We start from the raw sequence: 20,185 nt of genomic DNA, 5'->3' as shown, positions 1-20,185 counted from the left end.
GATGTATATATTTTAATGAGTGTTTTCGTATAAATATTGGTTTTATTGATATTGTCATTGATACATTATTATTTTGCGCCCTGTGCGAGGGAACTGCCTGCAACCACCCTAAATCCGAGCCCGGGCAGGGGGCGGGGCAAAGCGGGAGTCTGAGAGGAAGGCCACGCCCCCTGACGTCGAGGCGCATTGCCTAAACACTGAGAGCGGGAGTTCTCCACGTGACACTAGACAGGCCGCGGATTGGAGGAGGAGATGCCAAACGGGCGCTTTCCGTTCTGAAATGGGCGGGAGGAAAAGAGAGGCGCGGCGCCGGACAAAGACGCGCGGCAGAGGCGGCGCGCACGCGCACTTCCCCCCTCCAGGCCCTCTCAGTCTTAAGAGCTGTTAAGATCAGGGGAGAGGGGCGTTCCTACCCTAGGCCCCGCCCACGCGTCAATCGTCAGGTTCAGGTAGGCGGAGCCGTGCGAGCAGAGGCTCTCCGGCCGGCTTGCGTCACTTACCCCGCCTCCTTTTGTGACGCTGCTGCTGCTTTTGATCTTCTGGCGCCCGCCCGCGCCACAGCGGAAGAGAAGGGAGCGGCGGAGCGAGAACGTGCCGACGTCGCAGCAGCAGCAGGAGCCGCTAGCGCTAGAAGAGAACGGAGGAGTGACAGAAGCCGGCTTGCGGGTGAGCGTTGCCGCGGAGAGGCTTCAGAATGGGAGTCGCCCTCCCTCCTCCTCCCCACTGTGGCCTCATTGGTCCAGCTCGCGCGCGGCGCCCGGCGAAAGTCACGTGAGGCGGCGTTAGCCGTTTGAAGGAGGAATGGCGCTCGCGCGCGAGGGGGGGAAGGGAGGAGAACGGTCCTGTTTAACGGTCTCAAGTCACCACCACCCCGGGCCAAATTTGTGGTGCTTCACACTATTATTATTTATTATTATTATTATTATTATTATTATTATTATTATTATTTTGTTATTGTTGTTATTATTATTAATTCTTCTCAGAGCGGTTCACAACATTAAAATGCCATAGGAAAACTCCCCCACACAAAAAATAGATAATAAAAACAAACCAATAACCCCCCTCCTACCACTGGAGCCTTATGAGGCTTTGCCCGCGTGTGGGAAAAATATTGCGCCTGGGAAAGGGAAGTGGGAGTCCACAGACACTCAAGGAATAGTTTCGGAGAAAAGGCTTTTTTTTTTTTTAAGATATTTATTGAAATTTCAAAGATTATACATAAAAAACAATAATAAAAGCAAAACACAAACACAAAAAATAACAAATGTAAAAAATAAACAAAGCACAAAACTAAAAACTATTTAAAAACAAGTAAAGTTTCATTCCCTTATTTTCTTATAACTTACTTCCCCGACCACCTCATACCTCCCCTTTTTGTATTCCAATTTCTAATTGTTAATTCAGCAAATCCTCTCCCTTAATTTTCTTTTAATTTTCAACCCTTCTTTTCTTTTTACTTAATCATTACAGCTGAAAAACCCCTTAATTTTCCAAACCAACATCATTCTAACATTCATTAATTTTGCAATATTTCCCAAGATAGTCCTTAAATTTCTTCCAATCTTCTTCCGCCGTCTCTCTTCCCTGGTCTCGGATTCTGCTAGTCATTTCTGCCAGTCCCATATAGTCGATCACCTTCATCTGCCATTCTTCCAAGGTGGGTAGATCTTGTGTCTTCCCGGAGAAAAGGCTTTTATTTCTACCATCCATGAACTGGTAGAAGGAGCAAGTGTGATAAGTCACAAAAAGCATGCACGAAATTCACAGTCATGTGCACAAGTTCCCTCCTCCTTTCTCCTCGCTCAGGAGTCCTCTGAGCATGAACAGAAAGCTGTCTTGGGACTCTTGGCACCCTTCCCAGGAAAGGGGTTTCAGAGTGTTCAGATATGTTTCAATCTCTTGTTCTGGCATGGTTCCCGGACAGAAAGCAAGTTGCAATGTGGTTCTTTAGCAAGGACAGAAGGCATCAGAAAGGCCTGAGAAACAATGGACTGTTCTCTACCTTTGTTAAACAATCTTTTTAGCTACAGCAAGCGGAATGTTTCTGATGCTTAGCTGCTGAGAAAATGATTTTGAGAAGCTTTGAGCCTGCTTTGGTGGGGGGTGACTTTGGGCCTAGGTGAGGTCACCTGTCTTCACCTTCCTTCCTTCATTCACACACAAGGCATAGTAACTCAAAGGGGATAGCATGGAAAGAAACCTTCCTTCACCACAACACATTTGAAAGGGTTGTGCTTCCATTAATACTCGGGAGAGCAGCACCGTTATGAAGTCCGCCAAAATGCCACAGCATATCACGCAAGCTTTCGGGTTCTCCAGAGCTTCTCTTCAGGCTGGAGGGTAAACAAATATGGGGTGAAGTTGGTGGAGCAGCGTGCATGTTTATTGTAGACTCTGGTGCTGCTTGTGTGTGGCGAGGTGGGGTTTTTTGGTAGCACCCCCCCCCCCAATTTTGTTGAATGGTCTCTTTATTTATTTTCCTTTTTAAAAAATTAATTTTCCAAAAGATTTTTTAAACAAACAAACAAACATAAATCTCAGCCATATTTAAACCAATCTTAGTAACATTGTTAAGTGACTTTCTCGTAAAAAGGTAAAAAGTGTTACTAGTTTATATATGGATCAGCAAATCAGCAGGAATGTGTTGAATAAAATACTTATTTTAAGCTTTGGAAGTTGAGGTTGATTGATATAAACTTGATTGTTTTGTATCATTATCACATAGCCTTCCAGAGTAAGCGGCATTATATATTTTATTGTCAAGAAAAGAAAACCATGTCTGGTTCAAGTGACTTCAGTGACCCAGTTTACAAAGAGATTTCTCTGACGAATGGCCATATCAACAGAATGAGCCGAGATGAACTTAGAGCTAAACTTGCTGAATTCAAGCTTGACACCAGGTAAGCATTTGTCAGGTGTTTGTCTTTTTTGAGGATACATATGTATTTCTGATTTTATATGTAAATAATAATAATTTTATTATTCATATGTCGTTCATCAGACTGGGTTGCCCTAGGCCTAGCCAATGTGGGTGGCTTCTAACAAAATACAGTCGGACCTTGGCTCCCGAACGCCTTGGGAGTCAAACCTTCTGGCTCCCAAACAATCGAAAACCGGAAGTGAGTGTTACGGTTTTCAAACGTTATTTTGGAAGCCGAACATCTGACAGGGCTTCCTATTGGCTGTAGGAGCTTCCTGCAGCCAATCAGAGGCCGTGCTTTGGTTTCCGAACATTTCAGAAGTTGAATGGACTTCCAGAATGGATTCCATTTGACTTCCGAGGTACGACTGTATTTAAAAACAAAACGAAACATCAACCATTAAAAACTTCCCTGAGCTGGGCTGGAATGAGACCGGTATGGTCACCTATTATGCATCCCTATTCTTACAAGCCAAAGAATTGATGCTTTTGAATTATGGTCTGGAGGAGACTCTTGAGAGTCCCATGGACTGCAAGAAGATCAAACACATCCATTCTTAAGGAAATCAGCCCTGAGTGCTCACTAGACAGATCGTGAAGCTGAGGCTCCAATACTTTGGCCATGTCATGAGAAGAGAAGACACCCTGGAAAAGACCCTGATGTTGGGAAAGATGGAGGGCACAAGAAGAAGGGGACGACAGAGGACGAGATGGTTGGACAGTGTTCTCGAAGCTACCAGCATGAATTTGACCAAACTGCGGGAGGCAGTGGAAGACAGGAGTGCCTGGCGTGCTCTGGTCCAGGGGGTCACGAAGAGTCGGACACGACTAAATGACTAAACAACAACAACATTAAATAACAAGAAGAAGAGAAGAAGAAGAAGAAGAAGAAGAATTTTTATTCTTTATACCCTGCCCATCTGACTGGGTTGCCCCAGCTGCTCTGGGCAGCTCCCAACATATATAAAAACATAATTAAACATTAAAAAAACCACTCAAGGACAACATTCTTACAAGCTTTTTACAGCCTGAAGAGTAAGTGAAATTAGAGGGAAAGTTTGTCATTTGTTAGTTATTTAGAGTACATTATAAATGGGATGGAACTGAAGACTTGTGGAGAAACTGAGGATCTGCTACCGGTAATGTAATTTTTGAACACATGTTGCATAATTTGCAATTCCAAAGTTTGCAATATAAGTTATGTCTGTATATCCCTCAGTTTTACATCAAAAGGAAAATGTAAAAGAAGTTCCATATAGCCTTTCTGAAACGTTAACCTGGTAAGAAAAGGGAATTGAAGGGAGAATGACCGCTAGGAAGAAACTCAATAGGATGGTTTGGATGTAATGATAAACAGTTTGCCATTGTGTGCACAAGTCTCAGAATTACTCGTTCCTCCGCTATACTACCCATGCTAGCTGAAGCTGATGGGAGCTGTAGTCCTAAGGATCTGGAGGGCACTAGGATGGGATTGGTGGTTTAGCATTATAGCCAAACCCTAAATTGGCTAATGAGCTATGATTAGCTGAAATAAACTTCTTAGCTGTGTACATAATTGGTACTATTTCTGTTTTGCGATTAATTCCTGTCCTATCATCTATCACTGCAGCTTGCCTAAATATGCTTAAGCTTATATGAATCATGAATCAAATGATTTTTTTTTTAAGTGTTTCCATTTCACTGCTGACTTCCTATGTAAAGAACTGGGGTAACTCTGAATAAGGTGGTCTTTCCATTTTCTAAGACTTGTGATTTTTCTGATTCTTCTAGAGAGATTTTTGGACTTGCTTTAAGGTGGTTATTCCTTTCTCAAGAGAAGACTGCGCTGTAGGAGCAACTGCTTTGTGTGGCCTGTGGATCAGAACAGCTCATTGTAATTCCTTTTAGGCATTGGCATTTACAAGAGGGAGCCAACCAACAAATAGACCATGAGATTTCTACACTTTGTATTCTACAATTACCATGGCATTTCTACACTCACTTTGCTGAATAAACCTAAGGTGATGGTCATGCACTGATATATTTTTTTCCTTTGGCAGAGGAGTGAAAGATGTTTTGAAAAAGAGACTGAAAAACTACTATAAGAAAGAAAAGTTAATGCAAAACCAGACTATGAATGCAGATAATTACTACGATTACATCTGTGTTATTGACTTTGAAGCAACTTGTGAAGAAGGAAATCCTCCTGAAACTACACATGAAATCATTGAATTTCCTATTGTCTTGTTAAACACTCGGACATTAGAAATTGTAAGTGACCCCGTTTCTTCTTACTTTTTTATGGGTAGCAAACATTAGATACATTGTGTTTTGTAAAAGAGAATTTGGGCAATACAGTGGTACCTCTGGTTACAGACGGGATCTGTTCCGGAGGCCCGGCTGTATCCCGAAAAGTCTGTAACCGGAGGCGCCCTTCTGCACATGTGGCGCGGCGCAATTGAGCATTTCAGCACACACACAAGACGTGCAGATCACTTCCGCGTGTAGATCACTTCTGCGCATGCTCGTGCAGCAAAACCTGGAAGTATACACTTCCGGGTTTGCCGCATTTGCAACCCGAAGATTACGTATCCAGAGGGATAACCCGAGGTACCACTGTATATCCTTTTCTTACGGATATTGTTCAACCTCTTTAAAATAACTTTTAGTTTGTGTTCAGCTTTCAGTTTAAAAGCTTTTTTACAGGAATTTAAAAGTAATCACATGTTTGTTCCTGCAACAAAGGTAACTAGAATCTTCAGAAGGAAAAGCAGTTTGGATAGGGGAAGAAGGTTTTTTTAGTGGAAAAGCAGCCAGCAAGAAAAATGTTATTACACTGCCACTCCTATATTAAAAACGGCAGCATCCCGGGACTGCTTTTCATTTTTCAAAGATCTGTTGAGCTTCATTACACATATGTAACATAAGTTTGCCCTCAATAGTGCAAAAAATCACATCTGTACAAGTGTTCAGTGGCTCTGAATGTATGTCCATAGTTCTTTAACAGCTACTGTATGTTAAAAAGGTCTCAGCACTACATATCAGCCTGCAAAGATACCCAAAGTTATAGCTGTCAAGCATCCCTTATTTGGCGGGACAGTCCCTTATGCCAGCGCCATGTCCCACTGCTGTCCCTTATTGATGATGTCCCTTAAATTTCCCGGGTTTCAAAGGAAGCAGCTCCTTTCCCTCCCTCCCTGCCAGCCAGGGAGGAGGGAAGCTCCAACTGTGTTGCTTGGCTGCGTTGCTCACCCAATAAGAAGTCTAAGAACGACTGGGGGGTGGAGCTTTCATGCTTGTGCTGATCAAATTGGCTGCATTGCCTGGGGACTCACCTTTGCTCAGCACTTCCCAGCGGAGAGGTGACAGTGGTTTTCCTTGAGGCTTGAGGCTTCATTTGGCTGCTGGCTGGGCTTTCTGCCTTTGGCTCGGAGGGGCTCAAAAGTTGAACATACCTGTGCTTGGAAAATCCCTTATTTTGGCTGCTGATCCCTTATTTTCGAGGCTGCTGGTCCCTTATTTTCAAATCTGTAAGTTGACAGCTGTGCCCAAAGTGGAGGCTGTGAGAATGTCCCTCCCTGTCCAAAAGAAAATGAATGTCAGCTTTTCTCTTTCATATTTTTTTTGCCATTTCACTGCTTGTGTTCAAATATAAAAAAGCTTGGATGTTGACTGCTTGCATGCTAGTTAATACCTTGATTATTACTCTTTTCTTCTAAAACATTATACATTTTCTGTGATTCTTCTGCATTGTTGCCAAGTGAACTATGTTTTAATATTATAGGAGGACACATTTCAACAGTATGTGAAACCAGAGATTAATCCTCAGCTTTCAGAATTCTGCATTAATTTGACAGGAATCTCTCAGGTAACATTCTCTGCAGCTGACCACAGTTATGAGTGTAAATGAAGCAAGTGCTTGCTAAAGAATAATAGTCTTGGCTCCTAATTTCAAGCATATATATTGGGTATGTTGATGATTAATTAAGTGGGCTTAGGACAACAATGTCCCCCTTCCTTTCCTCTTTCCAGATTAACAATTCTAAAATCAATATTTCAAGTACATTAATTATGTGTCCATGATTTTCAGCCTGTGTTCTTGGGATTCCTAAAGCTCATTCAGGTCCTTATCAGGGTTTTCTCAATAAGATTGTTGATGGAATATAGGATTCCCCAAAAGGTAGCTTGAATGATATTGTATCATTCTGAATTTTCCCAAACAATGTGCTCGAAACTGTCCCTGGATGGTGTTCAGAATATTCTAGACTGTGCTCCCAGTTTGAGTAGAGGAATTTTAACCATAGAGTGCAGCCTGGAATATGCCTCAAAGTAAGAGTTAATCAGCAGGTGTATAATGGTTTCTAAGCAGACAAACAGAGGTTTAAAAGAAAGTTAGAGAGCATTGTTCTGGGAGATAAAAAGGGAAATGTATTGCTCCAGCTATAAGCAGGTGTATTCAGATTGTGCTACTATTTTAAATTCTATGGGGATTATGTTGATGGATTGATTTAAAGTTTGTTTTTCCAGTATAAGTGTTAGGAATGCAGCTCCATCTAATGTTGTCAGTCTGTTCTGCAGGGAGTGGTTGAAAGTAGTTACTATCCACTGAATGCAATAGAAAACAATAACGTTTTTAGTTACGTTTTGTTTTTTGGAAATCTGTTGTAGACTTTCCAGCAAGCGTTTAAAGATTTGTCTTATCCAAATCCCAATTTGTGTTAATCTTGCTTTTCACAGTTCTTGCACAATGTTTTTTTAGATCATATCTTGTACAATATTTTTATTTTTGCTCATTGCTGTTGTTACATATTTTCAGGACCTTGTAGATAAAGCAGATGAATTTCCAAAGGTTCTGCAGCATGCTGTGGACTGGATGAAACAGAAAGAACTGGGAAGCAAATATAGCTATTCCATATTAACTGATGGGTATGTATTCAGTTGCTTAAAAATAATATTTTTAACATTGCAAAACCATTAAGTTCCAATCAAGAAACATATATTGTAAAAATCAAGCCAAATTGATAATCTTAACTCTGTACTATTTTTTATGTTGCATCTTTGGAATTACTCAGGTAACAGAAGCTATTTTTGCATTTTTATCTGAATAGCATGTCATGATGAATAGTTCTATAAAAGGACTCCCAAACAAAGTTGAATTCAGTGGGGATAATATGTGTAACTATTTCAAGCATGTTAGTATTCATATGTAAGTATTTAATCCAAGTGGTTCTTACAGCTAGTGTGCTGGTCGCAACCATGTTCCAAAATGTTCCTTTCCGTATCCATATCCAGAATTATGTTCCTACCCATAAATAGTATAGCAAAAAAACCCTCTTCTGCATAAAAGTTGCAATTTTGCTATTTGAGTCCCATCTCTTTAATTCTAACAAGACTGATTCTATATAAAGTAATGTAAAACACCATTGCACAGTTACAAAAACAAAGTTAATTAATACAGTGACAGGAATTTTAAAAATCCAGCAGTCACATAAAACATCCGCGCATAAATGCAATTTTTATCTCACTGTTAAATTAAAAGATCAGGCAAATAGAACTGTTTTTACCTGGCCTCAAAACTCATTGGTTAAAAGGAGTTTTGCCAGTGCAAGGATTTATCCTGGTGCAGTGGAATACTCTCCCCCTCTCCTCCCCTTGCATACCCACTAAATCAGTTCTAGGGGTTTCCGCAACCTTCTATAAAAGGAAAGGGGAGAAGACCGGTTGCCACCTGTCCAGCCTCTGAAGGTGCCCAGAAGATGACCTCCAAAGTTCATGTAATCAGAGACACAAAGGAGATCCTCATGTGTTGGTCCTATTAGCAAGAAAGGGACACCTAACTCACTCTTAAGATACTATGCATATTTTTTCTTTTTTTAAGATCTTGGGATATGAGTAAATTTTTGAATATCCAGTGTCGCATTAGCCGTCTGAAATATCCTTCTTTTGCTAAGAAGTGGATCAATATTCGCAAATCCTATGGGAACTTCTACAAGGTTTGTGTCTCTATCGCTTACATTGCCTGAAACTCAGTGCTAGGTATTTAAAATTTAAGTATAGACTTATATTATCAATATGATCTGACATACATCAGTTCTTGTTTAGAGAATTGAAGTTTGTTTAAAAGAGGGAGCATTCCTTGCAGGTTTTTTGTTTTTGTTTTCTCTGTTTCTGGAAAAAGCTGCCTGTAGGGATAACTTTTGTTTCCTGTAATGATGATGATTTGTGTTTTCAATATATTATTTTTTTCCTCTCTGCAAAAACAAAAATATGCCTTTTTCAGTATTATAGCTAGGAAGCATTTTATGTTCTTAAGCTCTAAATGTAAGTTTATTACTTTCTCAGAAAATAAGTATTGCATATATTTCAAATTTCCCCCCAAAAAACCCACATTTCTATCTCCATGGCTTCAAAATTTGTGGGAATGCATACATCAAGTCCTAGCTGGCTAGAACTTAGTTTAGTCAAAGCTCTGTTCTAGAGTTCCAGATGAGGTATAAAGGTAAAGGGACCCCTGACCATTAGGTCCAGTTGTGGCCGACTCTGGGGTTGCGGTGCTCATCTCGCTTTATTGGCCGAGGGAGCCAGCATACAGCTTCCGGGTCATGTGGCCAGCATGACTAAGTGGCTTCTGGCGAACCAGAGCAGCGCACGGAAACGCCGTTTACCTTCCAACCGGAGCGATACCTATTTACCTACTTGCACTTTGACATGCTTTTGAACTGCTAGGTTGGCAGGAAGATGAGGTATACCTCTGGCCAAACCGTTAGCAAATGGCAACCTAGATGCTTCCGGAGGCGGCGCGAAGGGTAATGGCTGCCCTTTCCTAACCGGGAAGGGAACTCCGCTCGAGATCGGGTCGTCCGCTACGGCGAAGCGGAGACCCACGCCGGAAAACTGCAGGCGGCAGAAGCCTGCAGCCTTGGGACCCGGCGGGCGCCAGAAGCTGCCCCCGAAACGTGGAAGGAACCCCGTAAGGGGCTCCGGACCGTGAAGGAGGCAGCGGTGCTGAGGGTCGTTCCGCGATCGGCGGAGAGAAGCCGCGAAGCCGTTGCCGGTGAGCGCCGACCTTTCTTCCTGGATTTGGCTCTTAAACTAAGTAACCCGTGAGTAAAAGAGACTTTTAATCGATTGGAAATCAATTCGAGACTAAAGTAGTTGTATTTGGCTGAAAGCGGAGGACGAAAAAGAAAAAGGAAGTCCGTCTTCCGCCGCCATTGAACTTGAACGCAAAGAGCTGGAGGAGTGGAGGCTGTGAGTAACCTTGTTTTCTATGATTGGATCTGGGCATTCACTGAGCTGTATTTAAAGACAGAAAAGGAGCTTAAGCACTGGACTTACATGCTAGCATGGACTTTGAAATCTCTTTCTGCTAAAGTTACAATTTTAAAGAGAGAAACCAGGGCTGGAACTGCCTGATAACAGTAACAATCAGCTTGCAGACCCAAGCAGTTTGATACAATAACTGGGAAAATCTGAGAGGTATGAACTTTGTTACTTTATAACATCAATTGAAGTACCAGCAAGCACTGTTTTGAGACATTGTGATTATATATTACCAACTCTGCTAAAAACTTAATATTGGAAAGTTTTTGGACTTTAACTTTTATTTTTGAGTAATCCTTCTGAGAAGACATTTTAGGCTCCCCCTAGAGGTTTTTGGACTGAACGGCAGTGACTTTATTTTACTCTCTATTTCTTGGCCTGCTGGCTGAGTGCTGCACCTGGGTTGTCTCTCATGAGAACAGTCAGTTTGACCTTGACTATTAGATAAGTTTGGAATGAGTGGCGCAAAGAAAAAGGAGATTAAGGAGACTAAGGAAAAAGAACAAAGACCAAGAACGAGACAAACAACTTTAGCCTCAACTTTACAGCAACGTAGATCGTCTGTGCCTATTTTACTCTCTGAAGAAGAAGCTGCCTCCTTGCCACAGGCAGGGGGAGGAGAGACAGAGGATTTACAACTGGAGGATATGGCCTCAGGATCAGCTTCCTCTATTTTAGAAAAAATCTATGAAAAATTGGAATCTTTGGACAAGAGAGTGGAATCTTTGGACAAGAAGGCCGATGAGCAAACTGCGAAAATAGACCAGAACACAGAATGCCTAAATAGAATAACTGGGCAGGTGGCACAGAACACTCAATCGATTGCAAAATTGGAGGAGGCTTCAGGGGAAAACAGGAAATTGGTTGAAGACACGAGCCAAAGACTTGGACAGTTGGAAAAAGAAGTAAGACCACTCAACAAACAAGTGGGTGAACATCAGACCTACCTTTCGATGATTGAATTGAAGAATAGGGAGACTAATTTAAGGATAAGATCTGTATCTGAAGTAGAAGAAGACAAACTGGCTGAGTTCCTGACCAAAATAATTTCTGTGCAGTGGAAACTTGAGGAAAAAGACTTTAAAATTATATCAGCTTTCAGGCTGGGAAGATTGATAAGAAAAGACAAACCCAGAGACTGCTTGATAACACTGAGATCAAGGGAGGAAAGGGACAAGATTCTGGGCCTACATTACAAAAACCCATTGGACATTCTGGGTAAAAGAATTGAAATTTATAAGGATATTCCTAGACAGCTGTTGGACTTGAGATCTGAATACTCGGAACTAGCAAAACTGCTGAGGAGTAACTCAATCATCTTTAGGTGGGACTTTCCTCAAGGACTATCATTTACTTTTAGAGGAAGGAAGATCAAAATCAGAACATTGGAAGACAGAGATAAATTTCTGAACCAGTACGGAGAAGACCTTCACAAAGGACTTGGATCATTGCCGGAGCCTGGAGCACCAAAGGAACCGGCACCCTTGGTTGACAAAGTTCCACCCCCGGAAAAATAACCAGATTCTTACAGGATGTCTCTGCAACTTCTGAGCTGGAACATAAATGGCTGTAACATTCCCGAGAAAAGGAAGAAAATTTTCCACATATTAAAAAAGGAACAATTGGACATTATTTGCTTGCAAGAAACACATGTGACCAGGCTCCACAGAAAAATTCTGGTAAATAAAAGACTAGGCCAGGAATTTATATCTTCAGACAGAGTCAAGAAGAGAGGGGTGGTGATATATGCAAAGGAGAGCCTTGCACCTAAATTATTATTTAAAGATGAACAAGGCAGAATTTTGGCAGTTGAAATACAGCATCAAGGAGAAAAAATTTTATTATTAGGAGTTTATGCACCAAATGAAGGGAAATCGGAATTTTATAAGAAGTTGCATGAGAGCATGCTGGATTATCTGGACTTTGACAACATCATTATGATGGGAGATATGAACGGGATTGTATCAACTAACATGGATAAGTCGCAAAGCCAAAAAGTTACCAAAGATGGCAGACTACCAAAGACCTTTTTTGAAATGACAGACAATATGGATTGGATTGACATTTGGAGAACGAGAAACCCCTTGGAAAAGGAAGGAACATTCTTCTCTGAAGCCCATCTGACTTGGACAAGAATCGACCAAATATGGATTACTAGATGTCTGGCACCTAAGGTCAGAAAAGTGGAAATCTGCCCAAAGACCTGCTCCGACCATAACGCTTTGAAAATGGATTTGACATTACTACCAACCGGCTCCTTTCGATGGAAGATGAATGACAATTTATTCAGAGATCAGGAGATTGTTAAAAAGGCCCAAAAAGTTTTGAAAGACTATTTTGAAATAAATTTGAACACAACGGTGGAAAAAAGAACAATTTGGGACGCAAGCAAAGCTGTGATGAGAGGGTTCCTAATACAGCAGAATGCTATCAAGAAAAGGAAACAAAATGAAAAGAAAGACAAGATTTTGGAAAAAATAAAAGAATCAGAAAAGAAGCTAAGAGGAAATCCGAAGTCGCAGCCGATTCTGAGAGAAATCAAACTCCATCAGGCGCAATATTCTAAACTGATAAATCAGGAAATAGAATGGAAGATTAAGTCAATGAAACAAAAAACGTTTGAATCGGCAAATAAATGTGGGAAACTGCTGGCCTGGCAGTTGAAGAAGAGACAAAAGTTGAATACAGTAACAAATTTAGAAATTATATACTCAAGGGCCACAAAATGAGGTTGAGATTGAACAATTTTTGAAGAAAAACAGTCTTAAAAAACTCACACAAGAAAATAGATCACTCCTGAACAGTCAAATAACACGACAGGAAATTGAACTTGCCATTCAGAACATGAAGCTGGGCAAATCTCCAGGACCAGATGGACTGACCTCCAAGTATTATAAGACAATGAGTGACTATTTGATCCAACCTTTGATGGAGGTCAGCAATGAAATTCTGGAGGGAAAGAAGGCGCCGGAATCGTGGAAGGAAGCTTTTATCACGTTGATACCAAAATCAGAAACTGAAAAAACACAACTTAAGAACTACCGCCCCATCTCCCTTCTAAATGTGGATTACAAAATATTTGCTGATGTTTTAGCATGCAGACTTAAAAGAGTTTTAAATGAAGTAATCCATAAAGACCAGGCCGGCTTTCTCCCGGGCAGACACATGTTTGCAAACACAAGGAACATTATTGACATTTTGGAACTTATGCAAACAGATATAAACACTAAAGCAGTACTGATATTTATAGACGCGGAGAAGGCCTTTGACAACATCTCTTGGAAATTTATGAAGGGAAATCTAAAAGAAATGGGAGTGGGGCGGGGTTTTGAAAATGGGATCGATGCAATATATTCAGAACAAAAAGCTAAATTGATAGTTAACAATGTGGTAACAGAAGAATTTAAAATTGAAAAAGGAACACGACAAGGCTGCCCGATTTCCCCTCTGTTATTTATCTCAGTTCTGGAGGTGCTCCTGAATTTGATTAGAGGGGACCGGCTGGTGCAGGGGATCCAGGTCGGAGCGAAACAATATAAACTAAAAGCCTTCGCAGATGACCTAGTATTGACATTGCAGGAGCCAGAATCTAGTACGAAAAGAGTATTACAACTGATACATGATTTTGGTCAGGTGGCAGGATTTAAGTTAAATAAACAAAAAACGAAGGTGTTAGGGAAAAATATGACAGATACAGAGTCAGAACGGTTTCAGAGAGAAACAGAATTATCACTAGTGAAAAGGGTAAAATACCTAGGGGTAAATATAACAGCCAAAAATCTGAGTCTATTTAAAGATAATTATGAAAAATGTTGGTCGGAAATTAAGAGAGACTTGGAAAGTTGGGCAAAGCTGAAGCTTTCTTTGTTAGGCCGAATTGCTGCAATTAAGATGAATGTGCTGCCAAAGATGTTGTTTTTGTTTCAAACATTGCAAATTGTGGACAAAACAGAGTGTTTCCGGAGGTGGCAGAGAGATATTTCCAAATTTGTCTGGCAGGGCAAAAAGCCCAGAATCAAGTTTAAGATATTAACAGATGCAAAGGAAAGAGGGGGCTTTGCCCTGCCAGACTTAAGGTTGTATTATGAAGCCGCAGCTTTCTGCTGGCTAAAGGATTGGCTACTTCTTGAGGACACTGATGTGCTAGATCTCGAAGGTTACAATAATGCTTTTGGTTGGCATGCATATTTGTGGTATGATAAAGTTAAGATCAATACGGCCTTTAAGAACCATATTGTCAGAAAAGCAGTGTTTAATGTCTGGACTAAATATAAAGACTTACTGGAAAATAAAACACCAAGGTGGCTTTCACCTTTGGAAGCTAAGGCCCGAAAAGGAACCAATATGGAAGCCTACTGGCCAAAATATTGGGAACTGTTAGAAAAAGACGGAGATAATTGGAAATTGCAGAGTATGGAGAAAATGAAGGACAAAGTGCGAGACTGGTTACACTACGCTCAGATTAAGGAAACTTTTAAAAGTGACAAAAAGTTAGGATTCCAGGTGGAGAAATCGAAGTTGGAAACAGAACTGTTAGAACCTAAGACCAAGGTACTTTCAAGAATGTATAACTTGCTGTTGAAATGGAATACACAAGACGAAATGGTTAAATCGGCTATGATAAAATGGGCACAGGATATTGGGCATAATATTATGTTTGAGGATTGGGAAAGGTTGTGGACCACTGGGCTGAACTTTACTGCATGTAATGCTTTGAAAGAAAATGTAATGAAAATGATATACAGATGGTACATGACCCCAGTTAAACTTGCTAAAATATACCATTCGTCAGACAATAAATGCTGGAAATGTAAGGAAAATGAAGGAACATTCTACCACCTCTGGTGCACTTGCCCTAAGGTGAAGGCCTTCTGGGAAATGATATATAATGAGTTGAAAAAGGTGTTTAAGTATACCTTTACCAAGAAACCAGAGGCCTTTCTTCTGGGCATTGTCGACCAGAAGGTGTTAAAGAAAGATAGAACATTCTTTATGTATGCGACAACAGCAGCAAGGATACTACTCGCTAAGAACTGGAAAACTCAAGATCTACCCACACTGGAAGAATGGCAGATGCAACTGATGGACTATATGCAACTGGCGGAGATGACTGGCAGAATCCGAGACCTGGGAGAAGAAAGGATGGAAGAAGACTGGAAGAAATTCAAGATTTATTTACAAAAATATTATGATTTATCGGAATGTTAAAAAAGATGCTTAGTTATAAATAATTGGCCATCACTAAAATAGATCAGGAACTGATGGTAAGAGAGATTAAGAAAAACAAATTTGCAGGAGATCAATTTTATTGTAATTAAATAAGCGGTTTTAAAATTTGGAAATAAGATGATAATTTGCTGGACAAAATTTATTAATGATGCAAATGGGAGTGGGAGGCGTGAGGAAGTTCAAAGAGGATATGAAATTTTGTTAAACAAAGTAATATTGTATACTGTTATTGGATGTTTTCTTTCTTTCTGCAAAAACCTTAATAAATATTTATAAAAAAAAAAAAAAGCAAATGGCAACCTAGCCTCTAACTGTTGCCTGCTGTGCCTTCAGCTCTTCTAAATTGGTTGAGAAGGATATAATCTTCGTTATTTTGGGTTGTATCGATATTTGTCATACCCAGAGTAGACCCATTGAAATGAATGCATATGTCTGATTTAGGCCTATTATCTTCAGTTGGTCTACTATCAATAGAATTTAGTTGCATATAACCCTTTGTTTGCTGTGCCACTATGACTGGGCTAAACCTGGGTTGCTTAAGAGCAGTGTTTGACAGGAGCATTCCCAGGCTGCAGCAGAGATGAGGCAGACGGTGTAGGGTAGACGATTAAGAGGCTGGCAAGAACTGACTGATTCCAGGTCTGGCGTAGTTGGGGTGGGGGTAAAGGTAAAGGGACCCTTGACCATTAGGTCCAGTCGTGGCCGACTCTGGGGTTGCGGCGCTCATCTCGCTTTATTGGCCGAGGGAGCCGGCGTACAGCTTCCGGGTCATGTGGCCAGCATGACTAAGCCACTTCTGGCGAACCAGAGCAGCGCCCGGAAACACTGTTTACCTTCCTGCCAGAGCGGTACCTATTTATCTACTTGCACTTGACATGCTTTCGAACTGCTAGGTGGGTAGGAGCTGGGACCAAGCAACGGGAGCTCACCCTGTTGCGGGGATTCGAACTGCCGACCTTCTGATCGGCAAGTCCTAGGCTCTGTGGTTTAACCCACAGCGCCACCCGCGTCCCTTTAATGCCCATCAGCCCCAGCCAGCATGACCCTGTAGTCTTAAGAACTGGAAGGGTACAGGTTCCCCATCCCTGCGCTGGTGCTTTCATCCCTTCTTGAAGTTTCATCAGTGTGGCTCAGGATCGTGAAGAGAGAAGTGTGAGGAATGAAGAGGCCTCTGAAACAGTACACCCAGAATGGCTGGGGAAACTCAGCTAGATGGGCGGGGTATAAATAATAAATTATTATTATTATTATTATTATTATTATTATTATTACCTATGATCCAGTCTGGTGAAGGGACAAGCTAGAAATGAGAAATACTGTATTGCTCAGCTTGCTGTTTAAGATGGCAAGATCTTACTTGTGCACCATCTGGTGTTATCTTCTGTCCAGTGAGGAGACTGGTCCCCTTATCCTTTCTTCCTTTTTTTAATTTTCAAAAATAAATACATTTATACAACACTCTGTTTTTGTTTGTAACAAAAAAGAAAATGATAGCAACTGAAGCAAAGATACTTTGTATACCTCAGTACACATGACACTATAATTTATGAAAAAATAAAAAAATAAAATAAAGAAGGAAAAGTAGTTGAGGTTTTAAAAAGACTTCCAAACATTCTTATTGTACGTTATCTTTTAAATACACTTTTACCTCACAGTTACTTTCTTCTTCTATTTTTTATCGTATTTCTATGTAAATTGTCAATTACCTTTATATACTACAAGGCTCAGTCTAAGTCTGCCAGGAGATTACCCTGTATACCATGGTTCTTCAAATATTCTTTAAATATTCTCCATTCCTTGTGGACTTTTTGTTTTGTTTGGCCTCTAACTCTTCCCGTCACCTTTGCTAGCTGCAAGTATTCTACCATTAATGTTTGCCAGTCTGCTATATTAGGTGTTTGAGTATTTTTCCAATTTCTTGCCACTAAAATTCTTGCCGCCATTACCCCAATATACTTTTAAGTATATTGCCAACTGAAATAGAAAAATCAAAAAGACCATTGTTCATGTACCGATGCCCTTATTCTTGTTGCATGTGGCAATGGGACTGCTCAGTAGCATCAAGATTTCCCTTTTCTCCCATAAATTTTAAGGAAGTTAAAAAATTTTGACATCTTTTTATTACTTGCTCCCTGTAAATTGATGTTCACCTTGTGTGTTCATTTACAGGCTTTTTTTCTGTTACATTGTTTTGGATTGTTTTAACATTGTATGTCACATGTAGCTTGTGGCATTAGGCAACTGAACAATTTAATAACAGCAACAACAACAGCAACAACAACAATAATGTAGGTGGGTGTATATATTGCCTCTCTTTCCTACCTCCTCCTACTTTAGTATCTTTTATTTCTTTTATCAGGTTCCCAGAAGCCAAATTAGACTTTCAACCATGCTTGAAAAGCTGGGAATGGACTATGATGGACGGCCTCACAGTGGGCTTGATGACTCTAAGAACATTGCGCGCATAGCAATTCGTATGCTTCAAGATGGTTGTGAGCTTCGGGTGAATGAAAGATTGCATGGTGGGCTGTTACTGACTGTCTCCTCCACTGTCCCAATAGAGGGAGCTCCTGTACCGCTAATGCCAAGTTTACGATAAAAATTAAACATTGAGTTACATTGCGTTGAGGACCATACCCAAGAACGTTAGGACTTCAAAAGACCTCCAAGGAGCTTAAAAACTGGTATCTGTTTCCCAGTTTAACAACTCACTGGAATATAAAAATTTTCACAAAACCACTGGTGTTAATGTTGGGTTGTTTTTATGGCTGCCTCGGTAGGTTGTGCTAGGTTTGGTATAAAATATCCAGGTAGTTAAGATGGCTTTCTGTAAAATGTAAAGTCAAAACTAGAAGCATAGAATTGAGTCCACAGGGGTAACACCGTTTTTTCCTCCTTCAATATGAAATAGGTAATTGCAACACTGTTGAACAACACCATTGAATGTGCCGTATCTCTTTTCTTTTGTGGCATACAAGGGTCTGCTTGACTTTGTGAAACAGTGGCCAAATCGACTTTACCTTCTGCTCATATTTCATAACTTACCTGTTACTTTTTGCAAGTCTTGCTCCAGGAGAGGGAGATTCAGTTTTTAAGTTTGCCCGGCTTTAGCCCAACTAATAGCAATTTCATACAGTAATAACAAACGTTTTTCTTTTTCGTATTCAGAAATGTTTAGGCCTTTAATTGGCCAAAATTAAGCACTTTTTATACACCTTAAATTGTTGACTTTAGCATGTGCTTTATGCTCTCCCATTTAAATAAGTGGAACTAGAAAGGGCTTGATTTTGGCTGGAATATGTTTCTGTTTACTTTTCTTCCTTCCATTATGAATCAAATAGTTTGGTTTGATTATTCGACCACTCTACCTCTGTTGTAAAAGGATCAGTGGATAGTTCCACAAATTTTTAATAAGATCTGGATTTGATGTGATTATTGCATAAGTTTATTTCTATGACCAAAGACAAACTCTTACATATATAACTATGCCAAACAGCCTGCAAAGTGTATAAAGCTTTGTTTTGATGTTGACATAATAAATGCAAGTCAAGTTTCTATTGGTACATAAAATATTACATAAAAGTGCACATCTTTTTTATCTTGTGTTGATGAGTGGATGCTTATCTTTTGAACTATCCTCCCCTTCTCAAGTAGCTCTGATTTACTTATATGCACATTATTCTATTTTATCTTCAAAACAACCCAGAAAGAGTGTTTGAATAGCTCAGATTTCATAAGGCTCTTCAGGGCTGAGCATGAATTCAAACCCCGATCTTCAGTTTCCAACACTTAGCCATTCCCCTGCACTGGGTTTTTGGTTCTATGTGTAGATAAACTCACAATAATGTTTAACACTCTATGGTATTTCTTTAATACTTCAAAAAAAGACCATCCAAAGCAATAAAATACAGTAAGCCCGCAACTTACATGGGGGTCATATTCCAGGGATAATGTCTAAAGCAAAGATTGTGTGTAGTAAAAAAAAAATGGGTTCAATGGCAGATGGGATTGCCAAAGTCTTTTCCTAGATGCCTGCTCCTTTCTGCCTGCTAGTTAGCTAGTGATTGATTGATTGATTGATTGATTGATTACCAAACACATAAAGCTGAATGTGCCCAAGTTAAACGTGCATAAGTTGCAGGATTACTGTACGCCAAAACAAAAGATAATGCATATCCTGTACAAAATATAACTGGGCTATAACTATCTCATTGTGCAAAATACATAAAAGTTCTCAAATAAACTCTGAGCTAAATCATAGTCACAGTAATACCATAAATACTGTATTTTTCCGTGTATAAGATGCCCCCATACATAAGATGCCCCATATCTTGGGGGACTAAAATGAGGGGAGCTGGCCCAAAGTTGTTGAGCTTTTTAGGGGTCATCACCCCAGCAGGGCTGTTGCTGAGGGTTGGCAAAGTGGGCAACCGTTCCCTCCCATGCCATTGTGGGCGATAAACGGGGTGCGGGCCGCCAACCAGCTGCCTGGCTGTGCCCTTCCACACTACTGCGGTAAACGCTCCCTAGAGCGCGCACCTCCCGCAGAGGCATGGGGTGGAGTTGCGCGCCCACCAACCTGCTGCCTGGCAGCGTGCAGCTCCCTGCCCCCACTATCGGTGTATAGGATGACCCCCGTTTTTTGACATGATTTTTGAGTCAAAAAACCCTCATCTAATACAAGGAAAAATATGGTACTCATCATCTGCTATGAATTCATAGACAACAGAGTCT

The 20,185-nt window shown here is 40.6% G+C and overlaps 1 protein-coding gene across 3 annotated transcripts; it reads left to right on the top strand.

Annotated features, from left to right (window-relative positions):
• The first annotated feature begins 447 nt into the window (after nucleotides 1–447).
• ERI1 (exoribonuclease 1) lies at nucleotides 448–19,021 on the top strand. Of its 3 annotated transcripts, none has more exons than XM_081894738.1 (7): nucleotides 448–666; nucleotides 2,726–2,900; nucleotides 4,960–5,170; nucleotides 6,684–6,767; nucleotides 7,716–7,825; nucleotides 8,778–8,892; nucleotides 17,811–19,021. In XM_081894738.1, exons 2-7 carry the CDS (start codon nucleotides 2,776–2,778, stop codon nucleotides 18,048–18,050), a joined length of 885 nt encoding a protein of 294 aa, XP_081750864.1. In that variant the 5' UTR covers nucleotides 448–666; nucleotides 2,726–2,775; the 3' UTR covers nucleotides 18,051–19,021. The 3 variants fall into 3 exon arrangements, with proteins under 3 accessions (XP_081750864.1, XP_081750863.1, XP_081750862.1); XM_081894737.1 differs by lacking the exon at nucleotides 448–666 and adding an exon at nucleotides 785–887; XM_081894736.1 differs by lacking the exon at nucleotides 448–666 and adding an exon at nucleotides 2,210–2,340.
• Nucleotides 19,022–20,185: the final 1,164 nt, after the last annotated feature.

The sequence above is a fragment of the Podarcis melisellensis genome, assembly GCF_964234715.1.
Source record: "Podarcis melisellensis genome assembly, chromosome: 17".
Taxonomy (NCBI): domain Eukaryota; kingdom Metazoa; phylum Chordata; class Lepidosauria; order Squamata; family Lacertidae; genus Podarcis; species Podarcis melisellensis.
This window is presented reverse-complemented; position numbering and strand designations above follow the sequence as displayed.